Source organism: Homalodisca vitripennis, chromosome 1, assembly GCF_021130785.1.
Source record: "Homalodisca vitripennis isolate AUS2020 chromosome 1, UT_GWSS_2.1, whole genome shotgun sequence".
Lineage (NCBI taxonomy): Eukaryota > Metazoa > Arthropoda > Insecta > Hemiptera > Cicadellidae > Homalodisca > Homalodisca vitripennis.
Window position 1 is genome coordinate 155,405,688 of NC_060207.1, and position 26,309 is coordinate 155,431,996.

At 32.2% G+C, this 26,309-nt stretch overlaps 1 protein-coding gene across 2 annotated transcripts; it reads left to right on the top strand.

The window, feature by feature from the left end:
- Window positions 1–631: 631 nt before the first annotated feature.
- LOC124374316 lies at window positions 632–25,073 on the top strand. Of its 2 annotated transcripts, XM_046832558.1 has the most exons (8): window positions 632–952; window positions 2,961–3,176; window positions 4,784–4,848; window positions 6,592–6,720; window positions 7,658–7,783; window positions 22,293–22,559; window positions 24,546–24,700; window positions 24,762–25,073. In XM_046832558.1, exons 2-7 carry the CDS (start codon window positions 2,978–2,980, stop codon window positions 24,666–24,668), a joined length of 909 nt encoding a protein of 302 aa, XP_046688514.1. In that variant the 5' UTR covers window positions 632–952; window positions 2,961–2,977; the 3' UTR covers window positions 24,669–24,700; window positions 24,762–25,073. The 2 variants fall into 2 exon arrangements, with proteins under 2 accessions (XP_046688514.1, XP_046688509.1); XM_046832553.1 differs by having other exon boundaries at window positions 24,546–25,073.
- The last annotated feature ends 1,236 nt before the right edge of the window (window positions 25,074–26,309 follow it).

Genomic DNA, 26,309 nt, shown 5'->3' on the forward strand with positions numbered 1-26,309 from the left:
GACCAGTTGCGCAGAGAGTTTGCATCAGGCAACAAGCGGGGACATTTTCACAACACAGGATGGAGGGAACTAAGTTTCCTAAACCATTTAAGGTTCAGTAGCAGGTTTTCTCCTTGTGCTAATACAAAGAATGTATTGTAATTGTAACTAATTGTGTATTTTGGAGGCAGATTTCTATTTAGGCATGAAAAAGAACCTTAGTAGTTTGCATTAAGAAACTTTTTTTAGAAACTAAGAAACCCTCAAATCTTTCAGAGAGGCCCTTCTTGGACCTAATACTCTTACATCCTTTCATTAAAACAAGGCTAAGAGAGCGGACATTCGAGGCCCATATGTACGATAAATCATAAAACACAATCTTATCTCCCACTCGTACTATACTTTCCTAACCGCTCAAATTATTTTACCAGTTTCATAATTTTTGATTTATACCACATTCAAGTCATTGTATATAATAATAAATTTAAAATTTACAATTGATTTGCTTAGATACTTTTGTTGATAAAAATGTTGCGTTCTTACATCCAATTTGATTGTAAACACGTACTACAAGACGTTGTCGTTGTTAAACGACTTCTCTATGGAGTATGGATAGAACAGCTGGAATTCTATGGCCGTTGCCGCCAATCGCCAATTTTTAATCGTTGCTTGTTTTGTTTAGTAGATTATAACTTTTTAGTTTAGTGTTTTGATTTAGTTCGTTTCATTCATTCCGCGATGCGTGACCAGCCTTCAGTTTTTTAGTTTACTGTTTCATATCACTCAAGTAGGCCTAATGTGAAGTCAGTAATGTAAGAGATATGTTCTGTTAGCTTTGGTTAAAACATATTCGTGTCTCAGACTATTTTCAGTTACACAGTAATCCAGTGAAGTTTTATGTAATTTAATTTAAAATTAACAAGTTTATTTGGTATATTTATTATTCTCCTGGAATCGTAACACAATTACCTAGGTAAATATGACCTATATATATATATATATATATACATAACCTAGACTTAATTTGTTAACTGCAGGAAGTTAACCTAGCTTCCATAATTGATATGATTAGGCTACTTTTAATCTTTCACAATATTAGCATTTATCGGCTTCCTTCTACTCAATACCATGCTCAATAACAGGGACATCATAGACATATCCTTATTAAATGTCATACTGGGTAAACTGTAATAAGCGGCCTAATCCGTTATTCGATTGTTATCGAACAATTCAATATGTATTGTACCTATAATAAATTACCATAACATGAAGAATCTCTTTACAAAGATTACATTACAATTTTATAAAGATAAATTTAACACTAACATCACAAAACCAAACCATGTTATACCAAACACTCCTTATTGATAGTAAATTGGAAGATAATCTATTGATTCATTTTAGAATAATTTAACTTCAAAAAACAGTGTTTTATGGATCTAAAGTTGGAGAGTAAACAGCTTTTATAAGTATTAACAATATAACTTTATTTCTTTAGAATATTTTGTGATATTTGATTGAATAGCTCAAACAATTTCAATAACACTTCAGGGAGGAATCCTAGTCAGTATCCTTTCTTAGCTGAATGCATGTATGACTCAATATGCCCAAGCCCTATGCTAATATTGAAACAAAAGTACACATATCGGTAGGCTAATTGTGAATTTAATGGCTGGAGTGGAAAAATATGAGTTTTTTCTTATTAACTTATTATTGTCTTCCTCCTAAACAAAACAATGCAAGGTTTCAATAGGTGGAAGTGACAAATAACTAAGTTATACGTAGAACATTAAAAGTGGAACTACTTTTCTCGTGCGAAATAATATTTCGTTGTTCTACGGGCATCATATGGTCTTGTTATGATTGTAAGTTAACCTCCATTGGTTGCTGATGGCATCAGCCGTTATGCCGTCTTTTGTTACGTAATATAACAATAATGCTGAAATCAAGGAAATTTGACCACTTTTTTACAAGAGTCAGTTCAAACTATATCGTAGCTGTAATATAATCGGTACTTATGCTAGAAGGGTCTAATTATGTGTTTCCAAATACTTCTTGAATTATTGCATTAGATCAGGAAGAATGAAGATCTTTTAACTTAGATGATTGCAAACATGATACATGATTTTTTTTCTTATCTTATAAGATTATCTTGACTGGATATTGAGTATCAACAATAATAACTAACATTTCCTAATAATAAATAATAAGTATATTTCATTTACTAAAATATATATCAATTTATCTTAAAAACCTATCTATCTATATCTAGCTTTATATATCCTATTAATTGTCTCATGCTTCCACATTCTCAAAAACGACTTATCTAAATAAGGATCTTCAGATAAAAACCTTATTTTAACATTTTTTATGTTAAACTAAGCAGTATTTTCCTTTAAGATAAACTTATATGGATTTACAAAAACATCTTAATTTACAAGTATGTTTCTGCTAAAACTTATTATCTTGAGTGAAACATTTTTTCTGGCAGAATGTCCACTGTCATTGATTAAAACATGTAATTTTCATGAATTTGTTTAATCTTTCTGGTTATTGTTCCTGAACTAATATGACTATAAAGTAGTTTTTATTACTGTTTGCATTCAGTACAGGGTTATTGTATAAACTATTACCAGGTTCCAAAGTTGTGTTGTGCCATGGTCATGTAGTGGCAATCAATAGGACAAGCTGAACTTCTCGATTGAGAAGATATCGTTATGGATTTTAAAGAACACAAAACATATATGAACAAAAACTAAAATTGGGCTTTCAGATGAATACTACTTAATAGCCTCTTCACAAGTAGAATGCTCGAGTGCACTGGATAAGCCAACAGCATTGACAGGTTGAACATTGTTTTCTTGGTTTTGAACTGGTTCTAGAGGAGTTATCCATTTGTTGTAGTTTTCACAACAAACTCAAACTGAAAACAAAAGGTAATATAAAACCACTTTATATTAATTAGTTCCTTTTCTTTCCAGGTTTTATACCAGCAAATATGGGTGATGAAACTGTATGCAAGTTACTTTTATATTTGAAAAATAATAAGATTATTGATGAGAGTCTTTCAAAACAAAACTTTTGTGACTTAATTTTTGGACAAAGTGAAGAGCGTCTTGAAATTCTTCAATGGCTTGTTTCTCAATTTTCTGAAGACTATAAACGTGATCTACAACAAACTGCAGATGTGTCATATGGTAAAATACTCGTACATCAATTTATATGGAATGTATTCAATTAAGTTAGTCAGCAAAAAGTATAGTTTGTTTATAACTCAACCTTCAAGTTTTTTGGGGGATTTAAAATAGAATGACATAAAATTAGATTATCATTTGAAACAAAATTTGTAAAATAAAATAGACATAGAACATGTTTAGATTTAGAATAACGTTTGTACGTTTGTTTTGTGCGTAAGGTGTGTACAAATGTTGCTGTCAACTTCATGAAACATTTCTTTGAAGTTGACAGCAGCTCTCAAAATTATTAATGGAACTGATTTTAACTGTTTGCAGTGATTACACATTTATGTATGTGTTCAATTATACAATTTGTAAAGTATTGTTATTAAAATAATAATGTTCCAAGTTCACATGCATAGTGTAATTTCCAAAGTTTTAAGCCATACAAATTAAAGAAACAACTGTACATCTCAATAAATTATTTGTACTTTTATTGCACATTTGTTATATTCATGTGCTGCATTTCAGAAGTCCATAAAGATGAATTTGATCAAAACTAGTTGTTTGCATATTGTTGGCTGAACCCTTAATATAATGTATCTATAAAACTTTTCAGGAGATATAAAAATTGCTCAAATTTCTCATTTATTTTAGGAATAAAATATGACATAATTTATTGCATTTGATAAATAAAAAATATCCAAGAATAAAGTTTGTAAGAAAAGCATTGGATATGCATGCAGTGCAATATGCTTCCGAAGAACTTCAAAACCAGCACTCCGCAGGTTCTGAAGAAAAGACTTATTAAGTAGCTTGTTGGAAGGTCAATATATAGTGTTGAAGAGTTCAAGAATATAACCAATGTAACTATGTAAATTATATGTGTATTTTGTAATTGTTATTTTGGTAAAACTTTTATCATGTTTTAAAGAAATAGATACCTAAACTGTGTCATTTGAACATGTTAATTGTTAATGTAGTTAGCAACTTTTATCTGAATTAGTAATATTTGACTATATGTCTTATCATATTAATAAAATTATTAATATAAAATTATTTGAATTCTGTTCTTAATGAGTACGAAAATAAAGCTAATATTGTCTATTGTCAAGTTTCCAATGTCATATTGTTTTGTACATGTTCTTGATACTCATGTTTCACTGTGGAAGTAGAACCAAACTCAGAACAAACAGCGCTATAACTTGAAAATCATATTTAAAATCAGAGCCAGTTTATTAAATTACTCATTATTGGTGTTTAAATCATCAGTAATGTGCCTTAAATGGTTTATGGCTGGTGACGTAATTTATTATGTTCATTACCTCTTTAGGTGAATTATTCCTATGTCAAGTGCATCTACTACATTGTGAGCAGCTAATGCAGACTACACTAACAGCTGAAGATGGTGGAACATTATTTTCTCAACCTTACATACACATTAACTACTTCATACTTTTACTAACTTTTTGTCAGTTTCTTTACTCTTATCATAACCAATACTGCTGTACCTTTTATCTTCATCTGTTTAAATCTTAGATACTGGTAATCGTACATTAATTCTTTAGTTTAAATTTTAAATACTGATGTGTTAAATTGTATCTGAAACTTAAATATATGCGTTCCAGAACTCTTCCGAAAACTTCATGAACTTGAACTAACTACAATAGCGAATAAACTCAATTTTGTCAAGGTAAGTAAAACAATATTATTGATAAGTAGTAGTTGTCTTAGAATTAGTGAGGTCTATCATTCAGTGGACTAGGAAAATGTATCTTTTGTCTGTTTGTAGATATAATTAACTCAAGGATAAAATTAGCTATAAACATTAAATTTTGCATGTATCTTTATTTCTACATCTAAGCAAGATTGAGTTTGATGGTAGTGCCCGTCCTTCCGCAACATCCCTCTCTGTCCTTAATGAAATCTATTACTCAACTTGTGGTCTTGCTTACTTTTACCAGGTTGTATGTTAACTCCTTTGAAAAAATTATAATATTGAAAGGATAAAATAACAATATATAATGCCTTGAGTTGTCCGTAATTATGTTACCCTTTCAAATTATCCGCCTTCAATAATGAACACATTCGCTATCAGAGATTAATCAGACTCTGTGTACACATGCTCCAACATCAGACACTGTATCGTTGGTAGCCAAATTGTTAAACGAAGAATGTGTTTCTAAAGTTCTAATGTGTTAAGGTGCTTCCGAAATGCACTTTTTATTTACAGATCATCTAATTTAAAAGTTTTTTTTAATATGTGTTGTTTGATCAAATGTACAGTTGTGTTGTATTTGACCTAACGAGGTACCAGTTATGGGTTCCTATGTAGGCCTATCTCCTAGATGGAGCTATATTATGTTTGCAGCACAGTAAGGTTCTGCATAACAATTCAAAATATGTTTATTCCATATGTATATAAAAACGTTGCAGAGGAATTAATAGAATCAAATAATAAATAAAATCCTTACAATTAACACATAAAATCTAGTCTATTAAATTAATTACAACTAAATTATCCATTTTGAGTTAGCATTATGATTGAAGAACATTCAATTGAATAACAAAGAGACTTCATTAAATATATTTTCAAACAAATAGAAAAATTACTTTTTTCACCTTTAATTTATCTGGAAAATTACTGGAAATCAAAGATGATGCACTTTTATTTCCAAAATGTATCTATAAAGCATTACTTTCCTCATTGGAAATCTGTTCTTTTTCATTCACTTTAAAAATCTCATCAGAATCCTGTTTGTATACATATCATGCCATCTTATATCCTTGCTCAGATTATGAGATGGTAAATTTCATATTTTATATAAATGCTTAAGAAGAATTAGTTGAACTCACTAAATATTGATCAATCTATGGATATTCTTGATTTAGTTAGAGAATGTAAATTTGCTGCCAAATTGACAATTTAAGAAATTAACTTCAGTGAAAATGCAGATAATGTTTTTCTGCACTATTTTTTATTTTTATTTTGTGTTTTAAATATATTTTTGATGTACTCAACCATTATTGTCATTTTACCTACTTATGGAAGCTAATAGCTACAAATCAGTTATTATAACTACGAGGTTCAGTTGTTTCCTTACATTTTTAAGAACCTGCTTGATGTGTAGTGTTTCTGATGGAAAGAATTAATTAAATACTGCTATTCCATTTAAATAAAAGTAAGTTTTCTCTCTTTTGATTAGTATGGATTATAAATTTTAATTTTTGTTCATAGATTGAGTTACATGATATGTATGTTGTATCAAGTCTTTCGGTTTAATTGATCAAACTGGTTTCTTGCTACTAAACAAAAGGACCTTATCAAAATAAATTTTAAATTATGGAAATATTTATAGTGTTTTGTAGATATTCTTTGAATTTATATTTCTTATTAAATTATAATGTTTAACTTAATCATGCTATTGTTGTACAGGGTAAGAGCTCAATTGAAGAGCAAAGAGATGTTTACCGTAAACTAATTCGAGCTCTCAAAATGATTTTGCCCCATGAGGTAATATTACAAGATTGTCCTTCATCAAAACAAGAGGATGTTTCTTTACAGGTATTTTATTTCAATTATCTAAAAAAAAGAAAATATGCTATAAAAATCTGAAAATTATACAAAACAAGGATTTTAATTCTTGGTACTAGATGTTATAACTCTATTTTAAATTAATTATGTAATTAACATGTGGAAATACAAAAACATATGAAAATATTAGTTTTATCGAAAGTCGTAAAATTTTCTTTGATAAAAATCAGTAAGATACTGGGTATTGTAAATAGAATTGAGTCGGTTCTTGCACAGTTATCTGATGATTATTTGATTTGTTGCAAGGTTAGTCTTTTGCTCAGCACAATCCTTCCCACAAAGTCCAGTTGTATATAAGAAGAAAAAGAAAAGACTGTGTTGATCATTTTTTAAGATAAGATCAACTTTCTGATTAAGGAAGCACTACTGTTGTATTTAATAAAAAAAAACTCAGTTTTAGCAATTTTAAATAAACACCCAATTTGTTGCCTTTAAGTGTAAAATATCAAACACTCTATGACTGTGTTTTAGAGATTGTGTGTATGGAGTAGACACATAACTTGTTTGTTGGATTTCTTCTGTGTGTCAAAGCATTGATATGATTTATTCATTTTAGCCTAGTTAGTACTCTAGGTGTTTGGTTGGTTATTCACATGAGGAAGATGAGATTGCAATTTTAATCAAATTACATTTTGCAAGCTCTTTCAATACTCTTACATACATAGTTTAAGCAAAACAATCATACCGAGTTTAATAAAAGTAATTGAGGAAACTTTATTGCTATCTTTTTTAGACAAATATTAACATCTTTAAATAAAAAATAAAAACTTATTTTCATAGCTGAAGATAAAAAAACGAAGCATATGAATAACTCTCATCGTAAGTTGGTTGTATGTTAATCAAATAGTCTTCTTGGTCTATAAATTAATGTGCATATAATTTTAAAGTTGTGTGGTACATTTTTCAGTCAGGACCTACCAAAGGATCATCCAAATTAAAAAGGCAAATAAAGCCTTTCAATTTGAATAAAGCTTTGAAAAACTTAGATAAATGTAAAAAATTGCTGCATAACCTGGAATCGACAGATGATAAGGTAAGAATTTCACATTGTTTTTCCACTTTCATTATAATTTAAAAACAGAGGCTGTTTGACAAACAGCAAACTTGACCACTATCTTTCTCAAATTCTCACCACACATTGAGCATAAAGGAAGGTCATTAGAAGTGAAACGGATGTAAGTTAGGATTGTGGAGTTGAGAATAAATCATTTAATGGAATCTTGGATTGAAATCACACAATAATATAAAAACTTTGTTTTATAAAAGGTTATTAGAGAAACATGGTGAGCTATCCTTGAATCTCACTAGTCTATTGATATATGAATATCTAAAGATTTTTATAAGGACAGTTCTTGAGAAGACAGATTAGGTGAAAATATAAGGGAAGCAGAGTTTGTTAATGGATGTTTTTTTTAGCGGGTATCCTGCACTGGGAGCTAATACTCTTCCTGTTGGTGCACAATAGCATTTTTCCCTAGGAAAGGATCTCTAAGAAAACAAAACTGAATAAAATGAAAAAGAAACTGAACAGATTTTATTGTTTATTAATTTATTATTAAAATAGTTTTACTCTATAAAATTATATTATTGTTTTAATATCAAATTGGTGTTGATAAATTTTGATTATTTATTTATTTATTACATGAACATTAAGAACAGTAAGTAATTTGTCAAGTTACAATAAGTAGAATTAAGGAGATGTGTTCATTAATTCCAGGAACTCTTCTATCTTGTACACAGGATTCTTCAACAGGAATTCTTTAAGCAAGCTCTTCAGTCTGTTGCCAGTCAGGGTCCGGAAGTGGTCTGGAAGGAAGTTTTTCAGTTTTTGGCCTATGTATGACGGTTTTTTCTCGAAGAGGGCTGTTCTATGTTGGGGTAGGACGAATCTAGAGGCATGGCGTGTGGGGTAGCTGTGAAGGTCCATGTGAGTCTGCAGGTTTAGTGTGTCTGCATATGAAATGGCTTCATAGATGTAGAGCGCAGGTACTGTTAGTATGCCTAGGGTCTGATAGGCTTGACGACAGCTTTGCTGGGACTCCAGGTTTGCAATTGTCCTAATTGCCTTCTTTTGTAGTACAAGTACTCTCTTCAGATTTCCCAAGGAGCTTCCCCAGATTGTAAGACCATATCTAATATGAGATTCTACTAGAGCGTAGTATGCCATTTTTGCCGCTTCCTGAGTGCCAACCCATTTAATGCGTTTAACAATATAGACACCAGTGCTGATTTTATTGCAGATGTTGTTTACATGGTTTGCCCATGTGAGTCCATTATCTAGAGTTATTCCTAAAAACTTAATCTGATCAGCCACTGCTACATTGGGGATACTAGTGGGTAGAATTTTTTTTCTGCTAAAATGTACTTGTGTTGTCTTGTCAGGGTTTATTGCTAAATCATTTTGTTTACTGTAGGCTATGGCTTTTTGAAGAGATGCAACAGAGTTATCGTACAATTCTTGAGCTGTGTCATTTTTTAAAAGGAGGGTTGTATCGTCTGCATACATTATGCAGCTGGTACTGTAGTTGTGAATTAGAGCTGGGAAGTCGTTAGTCAACAAAGAATAGGTCCCAGCACGGATCCCTGAGGAACTCTACAACTTGTCTACAACTTGGGATCTCTCTTTAAGGTAGCTGACAAACCATTTGTTTTCTAAGCCTCTTACTCCTAAAGTTATAAGTTTTTTAGAGATCAGCTCATGTCCCAAACAGTCGAAAGCCTTGCTGTAGTCTAAAAATAAGGCTGTTACAAATTGTCCTTCATCTATGCTGTCGATTATAGACTCAACAAGGCTTATGATGGCAGAAATAGTTGATTTTCCTTTTTGGAATCCATGCTGACAGTCAGTAATTAAGGCTTGATTTTTGAGATGGGTCATTAACCTGTTTATTACTATTTTTTCTATAATTTTTGAGAAAGTTGAAATTAATGATATGGGCCTATCATTTTTTGGGTCGGTTTTTGGTCCTTTTTTATGCTTTGGATATACCCTGGAGACTTTCAGTTTGGTTGGAAACTGCCCTAATGAGAAAGATTTATTTATTATGGATGTGAGAGGGGTAGTTAATTCTTCTGCACAGTGTTTTACGGTTTTGATGAGAATTCGTCTATGCCACTGGATGGTTTGTTTTTTAAGCTATGTATGACTTGATTTACTTCTTTGCATGTTGACTATAGAATTACCTTTATCTTACAAATAGAAATGGATTGCAAAATGTGTTGGTAACTGCTAATTTTTGAAAACGGCTGAACCAATTCGGCTAATTCTTTTTGTATACTATTCATTGAAATTCGAGGAAGGTTTATATGAAGAGAAATATTGGGAAAGTTATCTGGAATATTTTGGAATTTGGAAAAAATGTTTAAATTTTATGTTCCAAATTTAACTGACACTAAACAATTATTAACATTTTCGAAGTTCAACAAAGTGACTGAAACATCTGTTCGTGTTTAAATTTTATAAAATGTTACATATAAAGTGCATGATCAGGTGTATCAGAGAGCAAAGACAAAGTTGATGTCTATTTTTTACTCCAGATAGTGTCAGTGATGAGTTAAAAACATTACTGCATTTTAAATACTACTTAAACACTGTTATAAAACCAACCTTAATGAAAAAAACTGTGAATGTTTTCACATAAGGTAGTTCAAACTGATAGGGTTCCTTGACATTGTGATATGGCATGTTAACAGTGGCTTAAGGGGAAACAGTAAAATGAACAATAACATGCCACAACAATCCATTCTTCCCAGACTACAGTCCGAAAAACAATAAGATTTCTTTAACACGATACCTTAAAAAATTATTATTTTCAAATGTTACATGAACTTAATACAGATTTCCTCTTTATATTGGAAGTAGGTAAGATTTCCCCTTAGCCTGTAATACGCTTCTCAGTCCTGCGTATGTATGTATATTTTCTTCATTGGGACAACAAAGCAAACTTAACTATAGCACTGAAAATATCTTAAACAGAAAGTAGATTACAAGAGCTGAAAGTAGATGCTTTTTAACTGAAGGAGATTCCCAAGAGCTACATACATACATATGATGTTTTTTGATCAGGAAAATAAGGCCCAACCAACCAAAACAACTGTAGCACTGTAAGTAAATTTAAAAGGCCAGAAGTAAACGCCATTTAACGGAAGTAGGCTTCTCAATCCTAGGTATTTTTTTTTTTCTTTGTAGAGACTACAAGGCAAACTATGCTATAGTACTGGAAATATATTAGACTGGAAGTGTATGGACAAGAGCTAGAAGTAAATGGCTTTTGACCAAAGGACAGGCAAAGGAAATACAAGGGTCCCCAAAAAGAATGCCGAGATTTTAAACGGCTCATATACAGGTACGCGTATATTGCAGTAAATTTACTCTCCAAATAATACAAATACTAGTACAAATCGTGTCATAAAAAAACCATTTAGATGACTTAAAATAGAATCCACAACAAAAATAGAGAAAGAGTTATAATTTTAACAAAAGAACAGAGAATAAATATTCTCACAGGTGAAGCCTGAATAGATGTATGACCTTTTAATAATAATAAAAAAACAAATCAGCCAAAACCAGTTTGTTCCAGAATTAACATTGTAAAAGGATTCAAATATATTCCAAAATAGGCTATACATCCTTATTTTTATGTCAGCATATAAACAGAACTCAAACTAATTTTAAAATACTGTTAAACTAAAGAGAACAAAACCATAAACTAAATGCAAAAGTGAAGAACATTTATTTTTAAATTCACTATTAACTTATTGACTATCAAAAAATTAAAATTTAACCCTCTTAGAAAAAATTAAAATTTAACCCTCTTAGAAAAAATTCACAATTTTATAATATCTAAGTTTAATAGTTTAACAAATTTCTGTACTTACAAATAAAACAGTCACAACATAACAAATGTCAAAAATCTAGTTCTACCATTTTGTGATCTTATACTTAATGGGAAACTCTATGTACAGCCTAGGACCTGAAAATAGAAACTCTTTACAAAATAAGTATTTGTTGGTCTGGGCACAAATACATCATCTAACATACTATATTAATAATAAACAAAAATAACAATACAATAATATTAATATACAATTATAATTATGAATGCAAAAGGAAGTGGAAGTATTACTTATTACTAATAGTCATTAGCCTCACTTTCTCTAATTTTATCAGTACTCGTGCTCGCTGAGCACTCGTCTGCTTTTAGAAACGCCAGAGTTTCTGGTGAGAATGCTTCTTTTATATCAGCATTCTGCTGCTGCAACTGAGGTAGACTTCCGGGGTGACAAAGATCACATCTTGGATGCAGTCCTTTCTAGAAAACTTTCTAGCAAATTTTTGCCTATATAAGCGAAAATGTTTGTTGCTTTGGCTGCCTCCTCTGATAATTAGCTGATTAGTAGGAGAGCATGTTCATGTCCAAAGCCCCATGACATAAAATGTTATGAAGAGTGGAGGGTCATGGGGTGCCATTTATATAACTCAACATACAGTTCAGCTGTGGATCGAAGATACACAGAAAACTTCTCCGTGTCAATAGGGAACCCAATTGCCAGAACTTCTAAAATCACTTTAAGCTTCTTGAGAAACTCTATGTTTATGCCTGTGATTTTTTAAGTAGCTATTGGATCAGCAAAAAACCTTGATGTGTTACCTTCATTGGTATTGCCAAATCCAGCTTTCAGGATGTTTCATAAGCAAGCCCATTTAATCCCAAAATGCGTCCTGAATCTCCTTTTTCTCTCAGCTGAAATTTTCTTTTTGTCCATGTTCTATCTTCAATTTTAAGGGGTATTTCATATGCTACTAGCAGTTACCTATGGCTTCATATGCAATTTCGTACGTTTTACACCTGTATGAGAACTTCTGGTTTGAGAGAATTATATTTCCGATTCTGTCTAGTTTGATTTCTTCTCACAAACAAGTAAATATGTTAAAAAGTATATTTATTGTCATTGTAATTTACTTCGATGTTAGTATTTTTGTTCCATTGCTGATTTTGGCTCTTTTCTGATCAAGAAAATATAAATACATACACAGCTCTGAGAACCCTACTTTTGTCAAAGGACAACTAATTTAGGTTTGGTAACAGTCTTGAAATGTAATGTAAAGGTTAGACTACATTGGCCCTTATATCTACACTGCTAGCAATTACCGGCTCCTTTGCACACAATTTAGTTGGCGTTGCACGTGTATGACCACTGGTGCGAGTGAATTATATTTTTGACGCCAATGTTGGGTTTGCCTTGTTGCCACGACCAAGAAAATGCATTAAAAAGTTTATATTTATGGCCAATCTAATTTACTTTGTTATATAGTAACATTGTCTTTTAGATTGAATACTTAATATTTGATAAAAATGTACAGCTAAAAGTACATTAACAATGAAATTACGCCTTTGTTTCTTTACAAACTGAAAAATATTGTTAGTATTTCATAACATTTAGAGCTGGAATTAGTACATTAGTTCAAAAGCTGAGTCCAGCAAACTTGCATCTAGCATAGTTCTTGCCGACTGCTTCAAAGGGAGTCTTCGGAGTCAAATTCAGACCATCTTATGTTTTGGGGCATTTTGTAAGATATATGAGTATTTACCTATTCGCTGAAATCTAAAACAATGTTAAAAATATTTGTACTCACTAGAAATGTATCAAATTGAAAATAATAAACAATGTTTATACAGAACAGTTGATTACATTACAAATGCTCTTTTAATTAATTCTTTACAACTTTAGAGACCAAGGTGGGATTTTTTCCCCCTACTTTAAAGACCAGCGGGGAACAGCCTGGAGGGATTTTAAAAATAAGAATAGGCTTATATTCATCCCAGGGACCCTAAGAATGTCTATGTCAAATTTCAGCGCAATCGGTTGAATAGTTTATGCGTGAAAGCAAAACAAACAAACAAATGCACTTTCCCACTTATAATAAAATTAGGATTAGAATTTGTAGATAAAGTTTTGAGTAATTGTAACAAAAAAAATCATCTTTTGCAACAGTTCTGATATGTAAAGTATGACAAAAAATTAAGTTAATTTTACAAACCCACAATAATTAAAGTAACGTTTAATAAATAATGAAAATTACTTTATGGTGGTCTTTAAAGTAGTCTTTACCACTCAAGCTTTAACCAGAAATTAATTTTAAAAACAAATATACATAATAACTTAGCGTCTTCAAATAGTGTTTGGCTATTTAATATATGTAACTGTCATGTAATTGCAGTTTATAATGTGTAGGGTGCTTTGAAAACTGTTATCTTCTAAACTTAATTTGTAACTGATTAAATTTGTAAATCTAAACCATTCTCAAATCAACCTGAGGACACATAAAGACTTTCATTAAAATCAGTCCAGTCGTTTAGGAGTTCAGTGACATACACACACACACACACACACACACACACACACACAAGGAATATATATATATTATAAAGATATGGAGGCATATTTCTAAAAAATGAATTCGAGCATGCAAAATAAGATAGTTCAAATTGAAGTGAGTTCGGATCTATGGAACTTTCTCAACAGTTTTTAACTCATTAAATCCTTTGCTTGTCTATTTACATTTCATCGTTGATGTTGTGTTAGTAGTAGCATTGTACACTGCCTTCTACCATAGTGATTACAAGGGTGTGCAATACTTTTACGGGGTTGTTGTTGGTCTCAAATTCCATAGGATTAATGTTTTGAGCTTGGTTTTCAGTATGCTTTATTTCAGATCGAGTCAATTCATTACTTTTATGCACAAACTGGATTCTTATCGGGCAGCAGAATCGTGAACATGAAGGAGTCGGATTCTGCCACCAAACCTTTTGTGTGCCATTCACATTGCTCGTGAGTCTTAGTGATACTAATGAGCTTATAAAGGCATCAGAATTGGACTTGTTTTCAAACATCTGTTTGAATTCTTGTGCTTTCGAGCCATCACATCCTCATTTGCTGATTAGCGTCATATTATGCAACTCAGTATCAGTTACCGTTATTAATACTTCTTCTAGATAAAGACAAAGACGTTGAATGGTGTGGTTGAGAAGATTTTGAACACTTACTTCAGAGATGTTGATATCTTTAGGATAGCATTCTTTTTTTTCTCTTTGCATTAAGGAATAACACGGGTATATATCTTCTTACCCACTTCTTATGACATTTTGTTTATGGGTTATGTCTGCCTCTACGTACTTAATTAGTGCCTCTATTACAGTCAGCTTGCTTCTTTTAGCACATATCTCAGCTGAACTAATAATTTTGCCACAGGTGGACATCAATGAAAACCATGAAATAAACATCACACATACACAGAAATATACAAGGGTAGGTTGAAAAGTAATGCACACATGCTTGTAAAATGCGATTGAAATAAGCTATGATAGAAACGCGCCTGGTGGCAATCATAAATATCATTCCTCTTCTAAGTACATGTTCAGTTTTAAAACCTTGTGTCAATCCATTATATTGTTAGCAGTGTAACTATGTAGGCGGATTCAAATGCTATGTCAATTAGATGTGAACAATGTGCTGTTATTGAATTTTGAACTGCTGAAGAAGTGAATCTTATTGAAATCCATCGTCATTTGAGAAGTGTTTACAGTGACTATGCTGTTGATAGATTGACTGTCAATCAATGGATGATAAAATTTCGTGGTTATGAGCCTGGAAAAGCCATAATTGTTGATGGAACACGCAGTGGACATCCGATCACTGCTACAGGTGACAAGCATCACAAACTCATTGATGATTTGATTCAAAGTAATAGGAGAATCATCCAACAGCGTATCGCAAACCATGTTGGAATATCTAAGAAACGTGTTGGTTTCATTATTCAACAATTAGGATACTGTACAATCTGTGCACGATGGGTGCCACACCTTTTAACAGACAAGAATAAACAACATCGAATGGAATGCTCTCAGCAACTTTTGTTGCTCTCCTACCATGACATTGGAGACGACTTTCTTTAGAATATCATGACGGGGGACGAGTCATGGGTGCACCGTTACGATCCAGAAGAGAAAAGACAAAACACTGAATATTGACATTTGGGTTCTCCTGCGATGAAAAAGTTCAAAACACAATCATCCACAAATAAAATCATTTTGACTGTTTTTTCGGATGCTCATCGGGTTTATGTGACAGATTATATGGAACAAGGCACAACGGTAAATTCGTCTCAAAACATAGAGACTCTAAAACACCACCAACATCAACTTTGTCGTATTAGAGGCAGCATCGAGCCAATAATCTTGCAACACATCAAGGCACTTCACGTGCAACTGAAGAGGCAATGAGAAAGCTTAAGTTTGAAACAATTTCACACCCTCCCCATTCCCACAAACTAGCCCACTGCAATTTTTATTATTTCCCTCTACTCAAGAGAGATCTTCATGGGTACTCATTACACTTCAAACGATGTGGTGAAAGCAGCTAATGCGTCCTGGGTTCGAGATAAATCTGAAAAATTTTTCAGAAATGTGTTAGGTTTAATGGTGACTATATATAAAAATGAGTTAATGATTTTGAAGCTTAAGGAATTGTACTTCACCTTATTATTTACCACCACTAGGCTAATCGTTGTAGACAGAAAAAGGCCTTAGATTTAAATAAATTGCAGGAAATTGAATTTCGAGTGTGTTGTCAGGCCATATTAAAGTATTACTAGATCAATCTTACAGCTTTTAAATCCTTTAACTTTTAGAAGCCAAAAACTTTAAAATTTTCTGACTTTTCTCTTTTTGGCTTATAACTCGTGAAGAGTGGGTGTTTTGAGAATAGTTACTTATATCTTGTTTAAGTAATACAAAAGGTTAATCCCAATGGCAGCTCTGCCAGCCCAATAGTTCTCAAAATATTGGACTTTGGAAATTAGCCTTTTTATCCAAAAAGTTCAAAATTTCTATTTTAGTCATCTTTTGGCTAGAATATTTGCTCTAATGATCATCCCATGGGGAAATTCTTAACAGAAAAAGGAATAGAATAGTTATTTAGCTTTAATTAAAGTACAGAACAAAGTCTGTAGGTTCAATAGGTCTCTAGTTACCTGTAAAATACTAAAAGTTGGAGAAATTAACATTATTGCATATTGTATCTACTTTAAAAAAATTATGAGTAACTAAAGAATTACTAAACTGAAAACTTGGTTAACCCTACTCTTAACGTCTCCTAACAAAATACCAAAAATTCAACCTTTGGACCTTTACAAAAAATTGTGTTGGTTGAATTTATACTAGACAATAGACAATATTCTTTATTTACATATTCATAGAGAATAGTAACAGCGTCCTTAAAACTAACAATATTAAAATTTGTATACAATAAATTGGTCTTGTTTTTTCCATCAACAATCTCTTTCTAGATATTCTTCAATAGTGTAGAAGGGATTTTCTAGCAGCCACTTCTTTACTTCACTCCTGAAAGCCTTTGTGTTACTCTTCTTCAGATATTCTGGTAAATAGTTCCAAAGCTTCATACCCACGTATGATGGCTTCTCCTCAAACAGGGCAATTCGATGCACAGGAAGATGAAAGTTTTCTCCCCTTCGAGTGTTGTAATGATGGATGTCACAACCTCTTGGTAGTCCATTATTGTGAACAAAGGTAACTGCCTCCAGAATATAGAGAGCCGTGACTATATTGATAAATTGACAAAGAATGGACGACAACTGTCTCTCTGTTGTAAGCCAGTCAGTGCTCTTACTGCCTTTTTCTGGATTACTAAGATGCGATGTAGGTTGCCTATTGAAGAGTTTCCCCATACTAAGATACCATAACGAAGATGAGATTCTAAAAGAGCATATGCTATTTTAGCCGTGGCAGTGTCTGTAATTTTTTTTAACCTTGTTATGACATAGATCCCAGTATTTAGTTTCTTACACAAACTGTCAACATGAACTGTCCAGCTGAGATCTTTATCTATTGTCACTCCCAGGTACTTTGCTTCTGAAGCCACCCGAACATTCGGCAGGTGAGCTGTTTGATTCTTTTTACTGCCCATAATTATCTGCTGGGTTTTAGTTTCATTTACCACTAGATTGTTATTGTGGCAATACTGTACAGCCATATTCATAGCAATATATGACTGGATCTCTAAATGTTCTATAGATTTTTCAGACAGAAGCAGAACAGTATCATCAGCATACATCAGGGTTGTGGCAAATTCTTCCAAATATTTAGGCAGGTCGTTGGTAAAAAGTGTGAATATGACAGGCCCCAGGACAGATCCCTGTGGAACGCCTCTTAAAATTGGTAGTGGGCAGGATCTAATCCGCTGAACTTTATTATGTTGGGCATATTTAATTTCAACCACCTGTTCTCTATTGGTCAAGTAGCTATCCAGCCATTTTGCTGCAGTGCCTTGTACACCTAAAGACGATAGTTTGGTAAAGAGTTGTTCATGGTCAAGCGTGTCAAAGGCTTTACTTAAGTCAAGTAGTATTGCAGTGGTTGTGTTTTTCACTTCTATTTGGTCTATTATATATTCAATGAAGCTAATCAGAGCAGTTGATGTTGATTTGTTTTTTGTGAATCCATGCTGTTGTTCTGTAAGAAGATTATTAAGTCTGAAGAAGTCAAGAAGTCGAGAGAGTACAAATTTTTCAAACTCCTTTGAAAAGATTGAAATAAGTGAGATTGGCCGGTAGTTTGTAGCTTCAGACTGATCACCTTGCTTAAAAAAAGGAATAACTTTAGAGAGTTTTAGTTTACTGGGAAATTTGCCACATTGGAAAGATAAACTGATTAAGTTAGTTATGGGATGAGCTAATTCTTGCACGCAGGCCTTTAATAATTTTGATGAGATTTCATCTATACCTGAAGAAAGTTTAGCTGGAAGAGTGTTGATGATATTTATTACTTCCTCAAGTGTTGAATGATTTAGGTCTCGCAAGTACGGGATGTTAGGTTTCTGAACAGTATTTTGTGACTTGTTAAGAGGGGGGTTGTTGCTTTTAATAGCAGCATCAGCCATTGTTGTGAAGACTGTGTTTAAGTGCTCTGCTATCTTATGAGGATCTTTGGAGTTTACATTGTTGATCTTAAGTTCTCTTGGTTCAGCTGATATTTTGATTCCTCTTTTATTGTTTATGACTGCCCATACGGCTTTAGTCTTGTTATCTGAACACACTATTTGGTTTGCAGCAGCTTGCTTTCTGAGTTCTTTTAATTTCAAGTCATATTCTCTCTTCTTTGCGGCAGCGGCCTCCTTGTGTTCTCTTAAGTTTGTAAAATTAAATAGTTTGTGCGTGTTTAGAAACTCTTTTCTCAACTTTTCAGTTTCTGAATTTCTACATTTTTTCTTCTTGTGTGGTTTGTTAATTTGATATGGACATAACTTATTCAATGCTGATGTTATGGTGTTTGAAAAGTGGTTATAAGCTGTTCAATATCTGAGGTGTTGATGATGTTATCCCAAGTCTCATTTGCTAAGATGTTTTTAAAATGTTGTATGTTGTCCTCACTAAATTTTCTTTTTTGTTCCCTAACGATCCAAGTTTTTTTCTGTTAAAATATTTAAAGTGCAGAATTGTGCAGTATGATCAGAAATTCCTGCATCAAGGATATTTACTAAAACTTTGTCCTCTTTTAGATTAGTACAAATGCAATCAATAGATGTTTCTGAGTGAGGCGTAATTCTGGTGGGAGGGAGAGGAATTCTGCTCATGTTGTAGCTGAGAAGTGTCTCATTGAGGAGGACTTGGTCATGTTCCAGTTTAAGGCAGTCAATATTAATATCACCTATTAGTAAGGTTGGACTCTTCCAAGTTGGTACCTCATTCATTACTGACGAAATAATGTCCATGGCATCTGGCAATGCACCCTGAGGCCGATAGATGCCAATTATGTATGTAAACTGATGCTTAGTTTTTACTCGCACCATTGCTACTTCGCATACAAGCTCAACGCTAAGATGCTGTATAGGTATAATTTCCACATGAGGTCTTATTGATTCTTTGCAGAAGATTGCAACACCTCCTTTAAGATGGTTTTTCCTACTATATTCAGTTACAAGGCAGTAATTGTCAAGACGAGTGCTAATAATGCAGTCCTGCTTCAGGCCATGTTCTGTTAGTACTACTATGTATGGGTCAACTATTTGCAGGAAGTGATTTAAGAAATCAATTTTATTTCTGATTCTGTCGACATTTTGGTGGAGGACTGTTAACCGGTCAGAGAGAGTGGAATCGTGAGAAGTGATTTTCTTTAATATTGGTTTGGTTTCATTTTGTTGTTTTTCACATTGTTGCAGTCTAAAAAAGAAGGACAGTATACATGAGTTTGGGCTATAACTTGATCTTTTATAGCAATGGAAGACGACTTAGGCAGACAGAAAGAATCAGTGATGGTATTGTCAGTGGATGCAGAATTACTGTCTATTACTGAATTACCATAATGCTTTACCATATGCTCCTTGTAGAAGTTTATGTTGCTATGGAAAAAGCATTCATAACTTTGATCTTTTGCCTTTATTTTTGCATTCAGGGGGGTGTTCTAGTTTTTTTATAATTAGCTTGTTCAGTTTGTGTGATTGGGGCTAGTATTTTAGGCTCATCAATGTGACTTTTGTATTTTTTTTTTTACTTGTAATGCTACACTAAATACATTTCTTTTACTGTTAGTACTTTTACATTTTCCCCTTGATAAGCTGTTACGTTTTAGACAATCCCAATTCATTTTGTCTGAAGGAGAGACCAGTGGACTAGTTGGCTCCTCAGATTTCTCTATTTTTTCCACTTGTGAACTGAGAAGTTTAGTTTCCAATATATGGAACTTTTCTTCTAAGTGGCTATGGCTTTTTTTAGCAGCCCAATTTCTGTTATAAGGGAAGTGGAATTTGTAGCACTAGTGTTTGAAGTGAAGTCAGTTTGAGTTTCGGAAGTCTTATACTTTTTTGTTATTATTTCTTGATGGACTACTTTAGTTTCATTACATAGCTTATGGTGTAGAGTAAAAAGTTCCTTCTCCTGTTTCTCAATTTTCATTTCTTGTTCCTTGATTTTTTGAGCTTGTTTCTCATTGTGTTCCTCAAAGATATGTTTTATATCAAAATAATAGTTCTTTTCTTTGCTTCTTTGACCTTCAGTGTCAGAAATTCTTTGATGGAGAAGTTCGATTTTTGTTAGATATTGCTCTTCTCCTCTTTCCAGGTCTTCAATTTTTGATTGTAGGCTCATAATTTTAGCTAAAAGCATGCAATTTTTACTTTTGAGGACTTCATTTTCTTCTAGTAGAGCTGATCCCACCTTTGCTGCTAGAATTAGAATGTCTTCCTTTGTCTGGGGAGTATTTTCCAGTAGACTTCTCTCTAGCTCATGTCTAGAGTTATTCATCAATAGCGCTTCATTGTGTTCAAAGACTTGTTGACCATCCCTGTTTTGAATGATTAGTGCCATGTTGGTTTTTGCCTCGTCCATTGCTTGATTAAATGCTTTATTCTTAAAGTTGTCTGTTTTTTTCTGCCCATATGTCTCAAAATTTTCCAGGTAAGAGCATATATTTGTGTCCTTTACAAGCCCACTTTCACTGGTTCCAAAGTATTTAATATTATACTTGGTAGTTTTACCATTGCTGTCAATACTATTAACAATGGCTGGCCAGTGAGGATAGCCCCTAATCTTGGCAAAGACCATATCACCAGGTGAGAAGCTCTTATCTATTTCCGTGGTCATTATTTAAAAAATAAAAGACAGAGATTGTTGTGGTAGTATTAAAGAGGTTCAGTTTTTTATATCCTGGTTTGGCTGGTTCCAGTAGTTATTTAAGAAACAATTGTATCAAATTTTAGATGTCAAAGATTAAATTCAGTTTTTTGTGCTAGGTTTGGCTGTTTCCTGTTGTAAGATAATAGCAGACTGTTGTTAATAACAGAAGTGTAAATTTTGTTTGATTTTGAGAGTAATCTAATTCCTTGTCATAAGATGAAACCCAAGCAGCCTAAGCTAGGTAGGTGGCGGGAGTCAGATGTAGATAAAGGACAGCAGAGTGTTGGTGCTGTTGTCAGGTGCACAGTCAGCAGCTCCAGGTCAGTGCTCCAGTGTGACACACATTGCACTGCTGGCCACTTGCTACTGAGATGGAAGTAGGTCACTGTTGTTGAGTTGGCCTGTTCAAGTGTTGTACATCTGGCAAGAGTGACGTCATATTTTTATATTGGAGCAATTGGCTTGAAAATTAATTAGTTTCTTAATGTCAAATGAAGAAACTCTTGCTTAATATAGTCAAATTTATGTATTGTTGTGTCCTAAAAATATGCATAATAATAATGCATAGCTTCTTGAAATTGAGTCAGTTACTTGTGTTGTTCTATCTTCCTAAAAAATCAACCTTCTTGGAAAAAGTGAGTGGACTTACAGTTGTTCCAGGTACGTTGTGTGCACAAATATAGTAATGTTTGTTGGATAATTACCACATATTATACACTTTTCACTGAAGCCACTTCACTGAGACAGTAGTCAGTCAGCCATTTTTGTTACTATTTACTTCTGTTGGTTAGAGTTAAGATCATTCGTTTGTGTTGGTTGGCGATAATAACATTAATTTCTGTTATTTTTACAGATTTCACTTGACTGCATAGAAAATGAAACACCTAAAGACAATTTACAAGTGCCCCATTATTCTAATGACTCCACAAATCACCAAGAACCCTTGATAGTTAAACATGATGTTGCCACAAACAACCTTGTGAAATCGATCTCTCTTTTCAACAAGCATTTCAGACATCTTGAGCCTCTTCACTCTGGAAGTGGAGAAATTGATCTCATTTGTTCAGACTTGGGTGACAATATTGAGAAACTGCACAACATCCTCAAGTCAATTGGTGAAGTAAGTCTCCAATAATCTAATATTATTAGACACTAGTTTAGATTAATATTAGTGTAAAGATTATTTCTGTTGCTCCTTTCCCTGAAAAGTGGCCTAAGAATTCTGTTCCACCCCCCCACACATATAAATGGGATACATAAATTGTAGTTTGTTGTATTATTCCTGTGCAACTTTATCTTCATTTTTTTGATTAGATAATGAGAGGAACCTAACTTCTGGCTATTAGCCAAATTCTTGTGAATGGCTCACTCATTACATAAATTCAAGAATTTCTGAACATGAAAACTTGAATATAACTTATATTTGAATGCTTGGTGCTTTCTAAATAGGTTTATCCACTTGTAACTTAGTCTTTACCTTCATACAGGTCAGACACAAAATTAAAGAAAGTAACAAGCAAACAATTAACATATATTAAAACCTATTCTTTAGTTATTTACTCATTTATTATACAATTCATGGTTTATTAAAGGAAGCCAACTTGACTATAATATACTATGATGAATGAATAACTAAAGGGAGAAGATGGAAAGAGCAGTTAGAAGTGAGGGGTATCTCTCAGATTTACCTGGTTTCAACAACCATACATCTATTTAACAATTTTTAACAACCAACTATCTCATTATTTCCTTTCTCTTTCCTTCCACTCTTTAGTTCATTAACAGGGGGAACTCAGGATAATTCTGTTAACATTTATTTGGGATATTTTACACGATTTATAAAAATTGCAATACATGACTTGGGGCTACTGTTGATTTGGTTTGTATTAATTATTTACCCACAAATATTAAAACCCTAAAATAACTATGTATGCAAATGATACTATGACACTCATTTCTAATCATAACAAATTCACACCAAACAATATTTTCTCATAATTTTTTATATATGCATATAATTGATTCTAAACAAACACTCTTTTACTCAACACAGGAAAATCTCAAGGCAGTCATTTGTCTTCCTAATGATAGCAGTAGTTCTAGATCTGATATCTCACAACATAGATGGAAGTGTCTCTTGGAGAGAGCATGTTTGAATATGCTTAGTAAGGCATATTACCTGATGTCTTTCCTATGTAAATAATGGATACAAAAACAATAGTAACAACAATATGAATATACATATTCCTACCTTACATGTTGAACTAAGCTATGGAGCGATTTGATAGAAAATAGGCTTCTCATAATTGAAATAAAAGTCAGAAAAACTAACCATTTCTGACATTTCTATCATGGATGTAAGGTCTTGCTAGTATCAATTTATATTTACCAGTTACTGATTATGATCAAGAAAAAATACCTAATTTCAGTTCTTTTACGAACACATAATTATTCCACCAGCAAAAAAAGATACTCATATTTAATTATTATACATAGCACATGCTTTACAAAATTTACCTTATTATTCTAGAAATTATTATATTTGTGTAATAACTTTCCTAATGATGTCAGATAAGAGAATTCTTTAGAGCTTTTTAAAAAACTTAAAAATATAGCAAAATCTCTATGCTTGAGATGTATTTCCATAGCATAAAGAAATTTCTTAACTGAATAGTAATAGATTATTGCAGTGTCCGTATTATCAAAGAATCCCCACCACAATGAATGTATGTTTCAGCATCAACCATTTCTTGAAGTGGCCTCTGTAATGTCAAATATTTACACAATTAGTATTGCTTACATTTTCTTAATACATCCATGCTGAAAGGCAGTAACGGATTTCTTACCATGATCAGCAAAATACAATGTGATTAAAATTCAACCTTCTGCCATCCATACTTTTAAGCAATTGAAAATGTTTTAATTGGCTTAAGAGATTTTTAATAACATCAATTGCAGTAAGTTGTTTTTTCTTTAGAAATTCATACTTACTATTGGCCAATTATTGTTTTATTCCAAAGAATAAGTAGTGAACTGAAAGTTATATTGTTGTTTTAATATGTTTAAACAATCCATTAATATTTAACCATCCAAATCCTTTTTTCAGGTTAAAGCAATGTCCCCTGATGAGATCAATATGGCGGAAGACGTTAATTCAAAGAAAATATTAGAAGATATAGAAGCATTTGAAAAGAGTAGCAATATATTACAGTTGAAAAGTTATAGATAATAATGTAACTGAGGACCACTGTTAGTTAAATGTTTTAATATTTTAAATATTAGTGCTTAAAAATAAGATTATTTTTTTAAATGTAGCAATATTTTTTAAATAAACAGACTCAGTGACTGCCTTATTCATCATCTGTACAAATATATTTGATTAAAAAATGTTAACTCTTGAAGAATCAAGTACTATGATAAAAGATAAATACTTATTTTAAATTAAAATCCAATCTTTCCATGAAATTTCAATCAAAATTCACAGGACATTAATTATTGAGCTTTTAATTTAAACAAGTTGTGCCTTACAATGTAAAATAATGTTATTGAATTGTATATTAATTAATGTTTGTATTGTTATAAATTTTAATGTAGTTTCATTGTTATTTTATTAAAGCATGTTTTTCTCTCAGTTCATAATTTTGTTTCCCTTTCAAATATGCAATTTACATAATGTAAGTTTGTAATTGCATATAACAGATCATTGTCTTAATGTCCTAGATAATCCTAGATCTGTTGCATCAAAAATTCATTGGAATGTATTAATGAAGTCTTTATATAATATAATCAATTTTATGAATGGAAATTATTCCTATTTCAGGTACTAAATGAAAGAGGAGGTTTCATAAAATTTTTTTGGTAGAACATACATGTAAGGTAGGTATCTTATTTATAAAATGAATATTACATAGTAGTGGTTATTCTAGGATAGTGTAATTAATTAACTTGTGTTAATTTCATTATACTATTCATATATAAGGATGCAGAATACCCAAGCACTCAAATTCCCATCTCAGAGTAAGTTCAACCTTAGGAAATGTATGGAAACTCATTTTTCAGAGTTGTTACACTAGCAAGCTATTAAAATTAACAGAAATTCAAATTGGGGCTTAGCACTTAGATTAAAAGATTAGGTATGGTATTAAATAGGCCTAACCCCCTCTACTCTATAAGTTCAGGAAAAAATGCCTTAGATTTGAACAATGCATTTTGATTATTTAGTGGGAGATTCATAAACTTCATTTACTCTAATAAAAAACTGAAACAATCTTCCACATGTATTTAAATTATTTAGTATTATTACTACGAAAGTAGCAAGCACCCTCTGTTCCCGCAATAGCCAGGTAAAATTACAGCAGTAAAAGTTGCAGGCACAGAGAAAATAAAATATGAGTTATTATTTGATGGCACCTAGGAAACAGCAGTTTTAAAGGAATCTGGCATCTGCTCATACTCTGAAAACAAACAGCTGTATGGTAGACTTAAAACTGATAATTTTAGAAACAGTAAATTTAACAAAGCTTTATTTGATGCTGACCTAGACGAACCTCTCCAATCACCATGCAAAATCAATTTCAATGCAGAAAAAATTAAAAAAATTTAATGCAAACTGAGGAACCTGCAGTTAAGTTTGACCTAACAACCCCCAACATGTACAGTTTCCCTAGTTTCTAAGAAAACAATTTTCTAGAAAATTCTATTAAGGAGTTAGAATCCAGCTTAATGGAAAATAGTATTCTCAACAACACAACCAGCGAAGAAGATATATGTATGTTAAAATTGGCTGCATGCTAATGAAAAAATCAAGTTCTACCCCAGAAAATACTATGCTTGAATCAAAGCTTGTTGAAAGCAAAGAGGCAAAACTGGA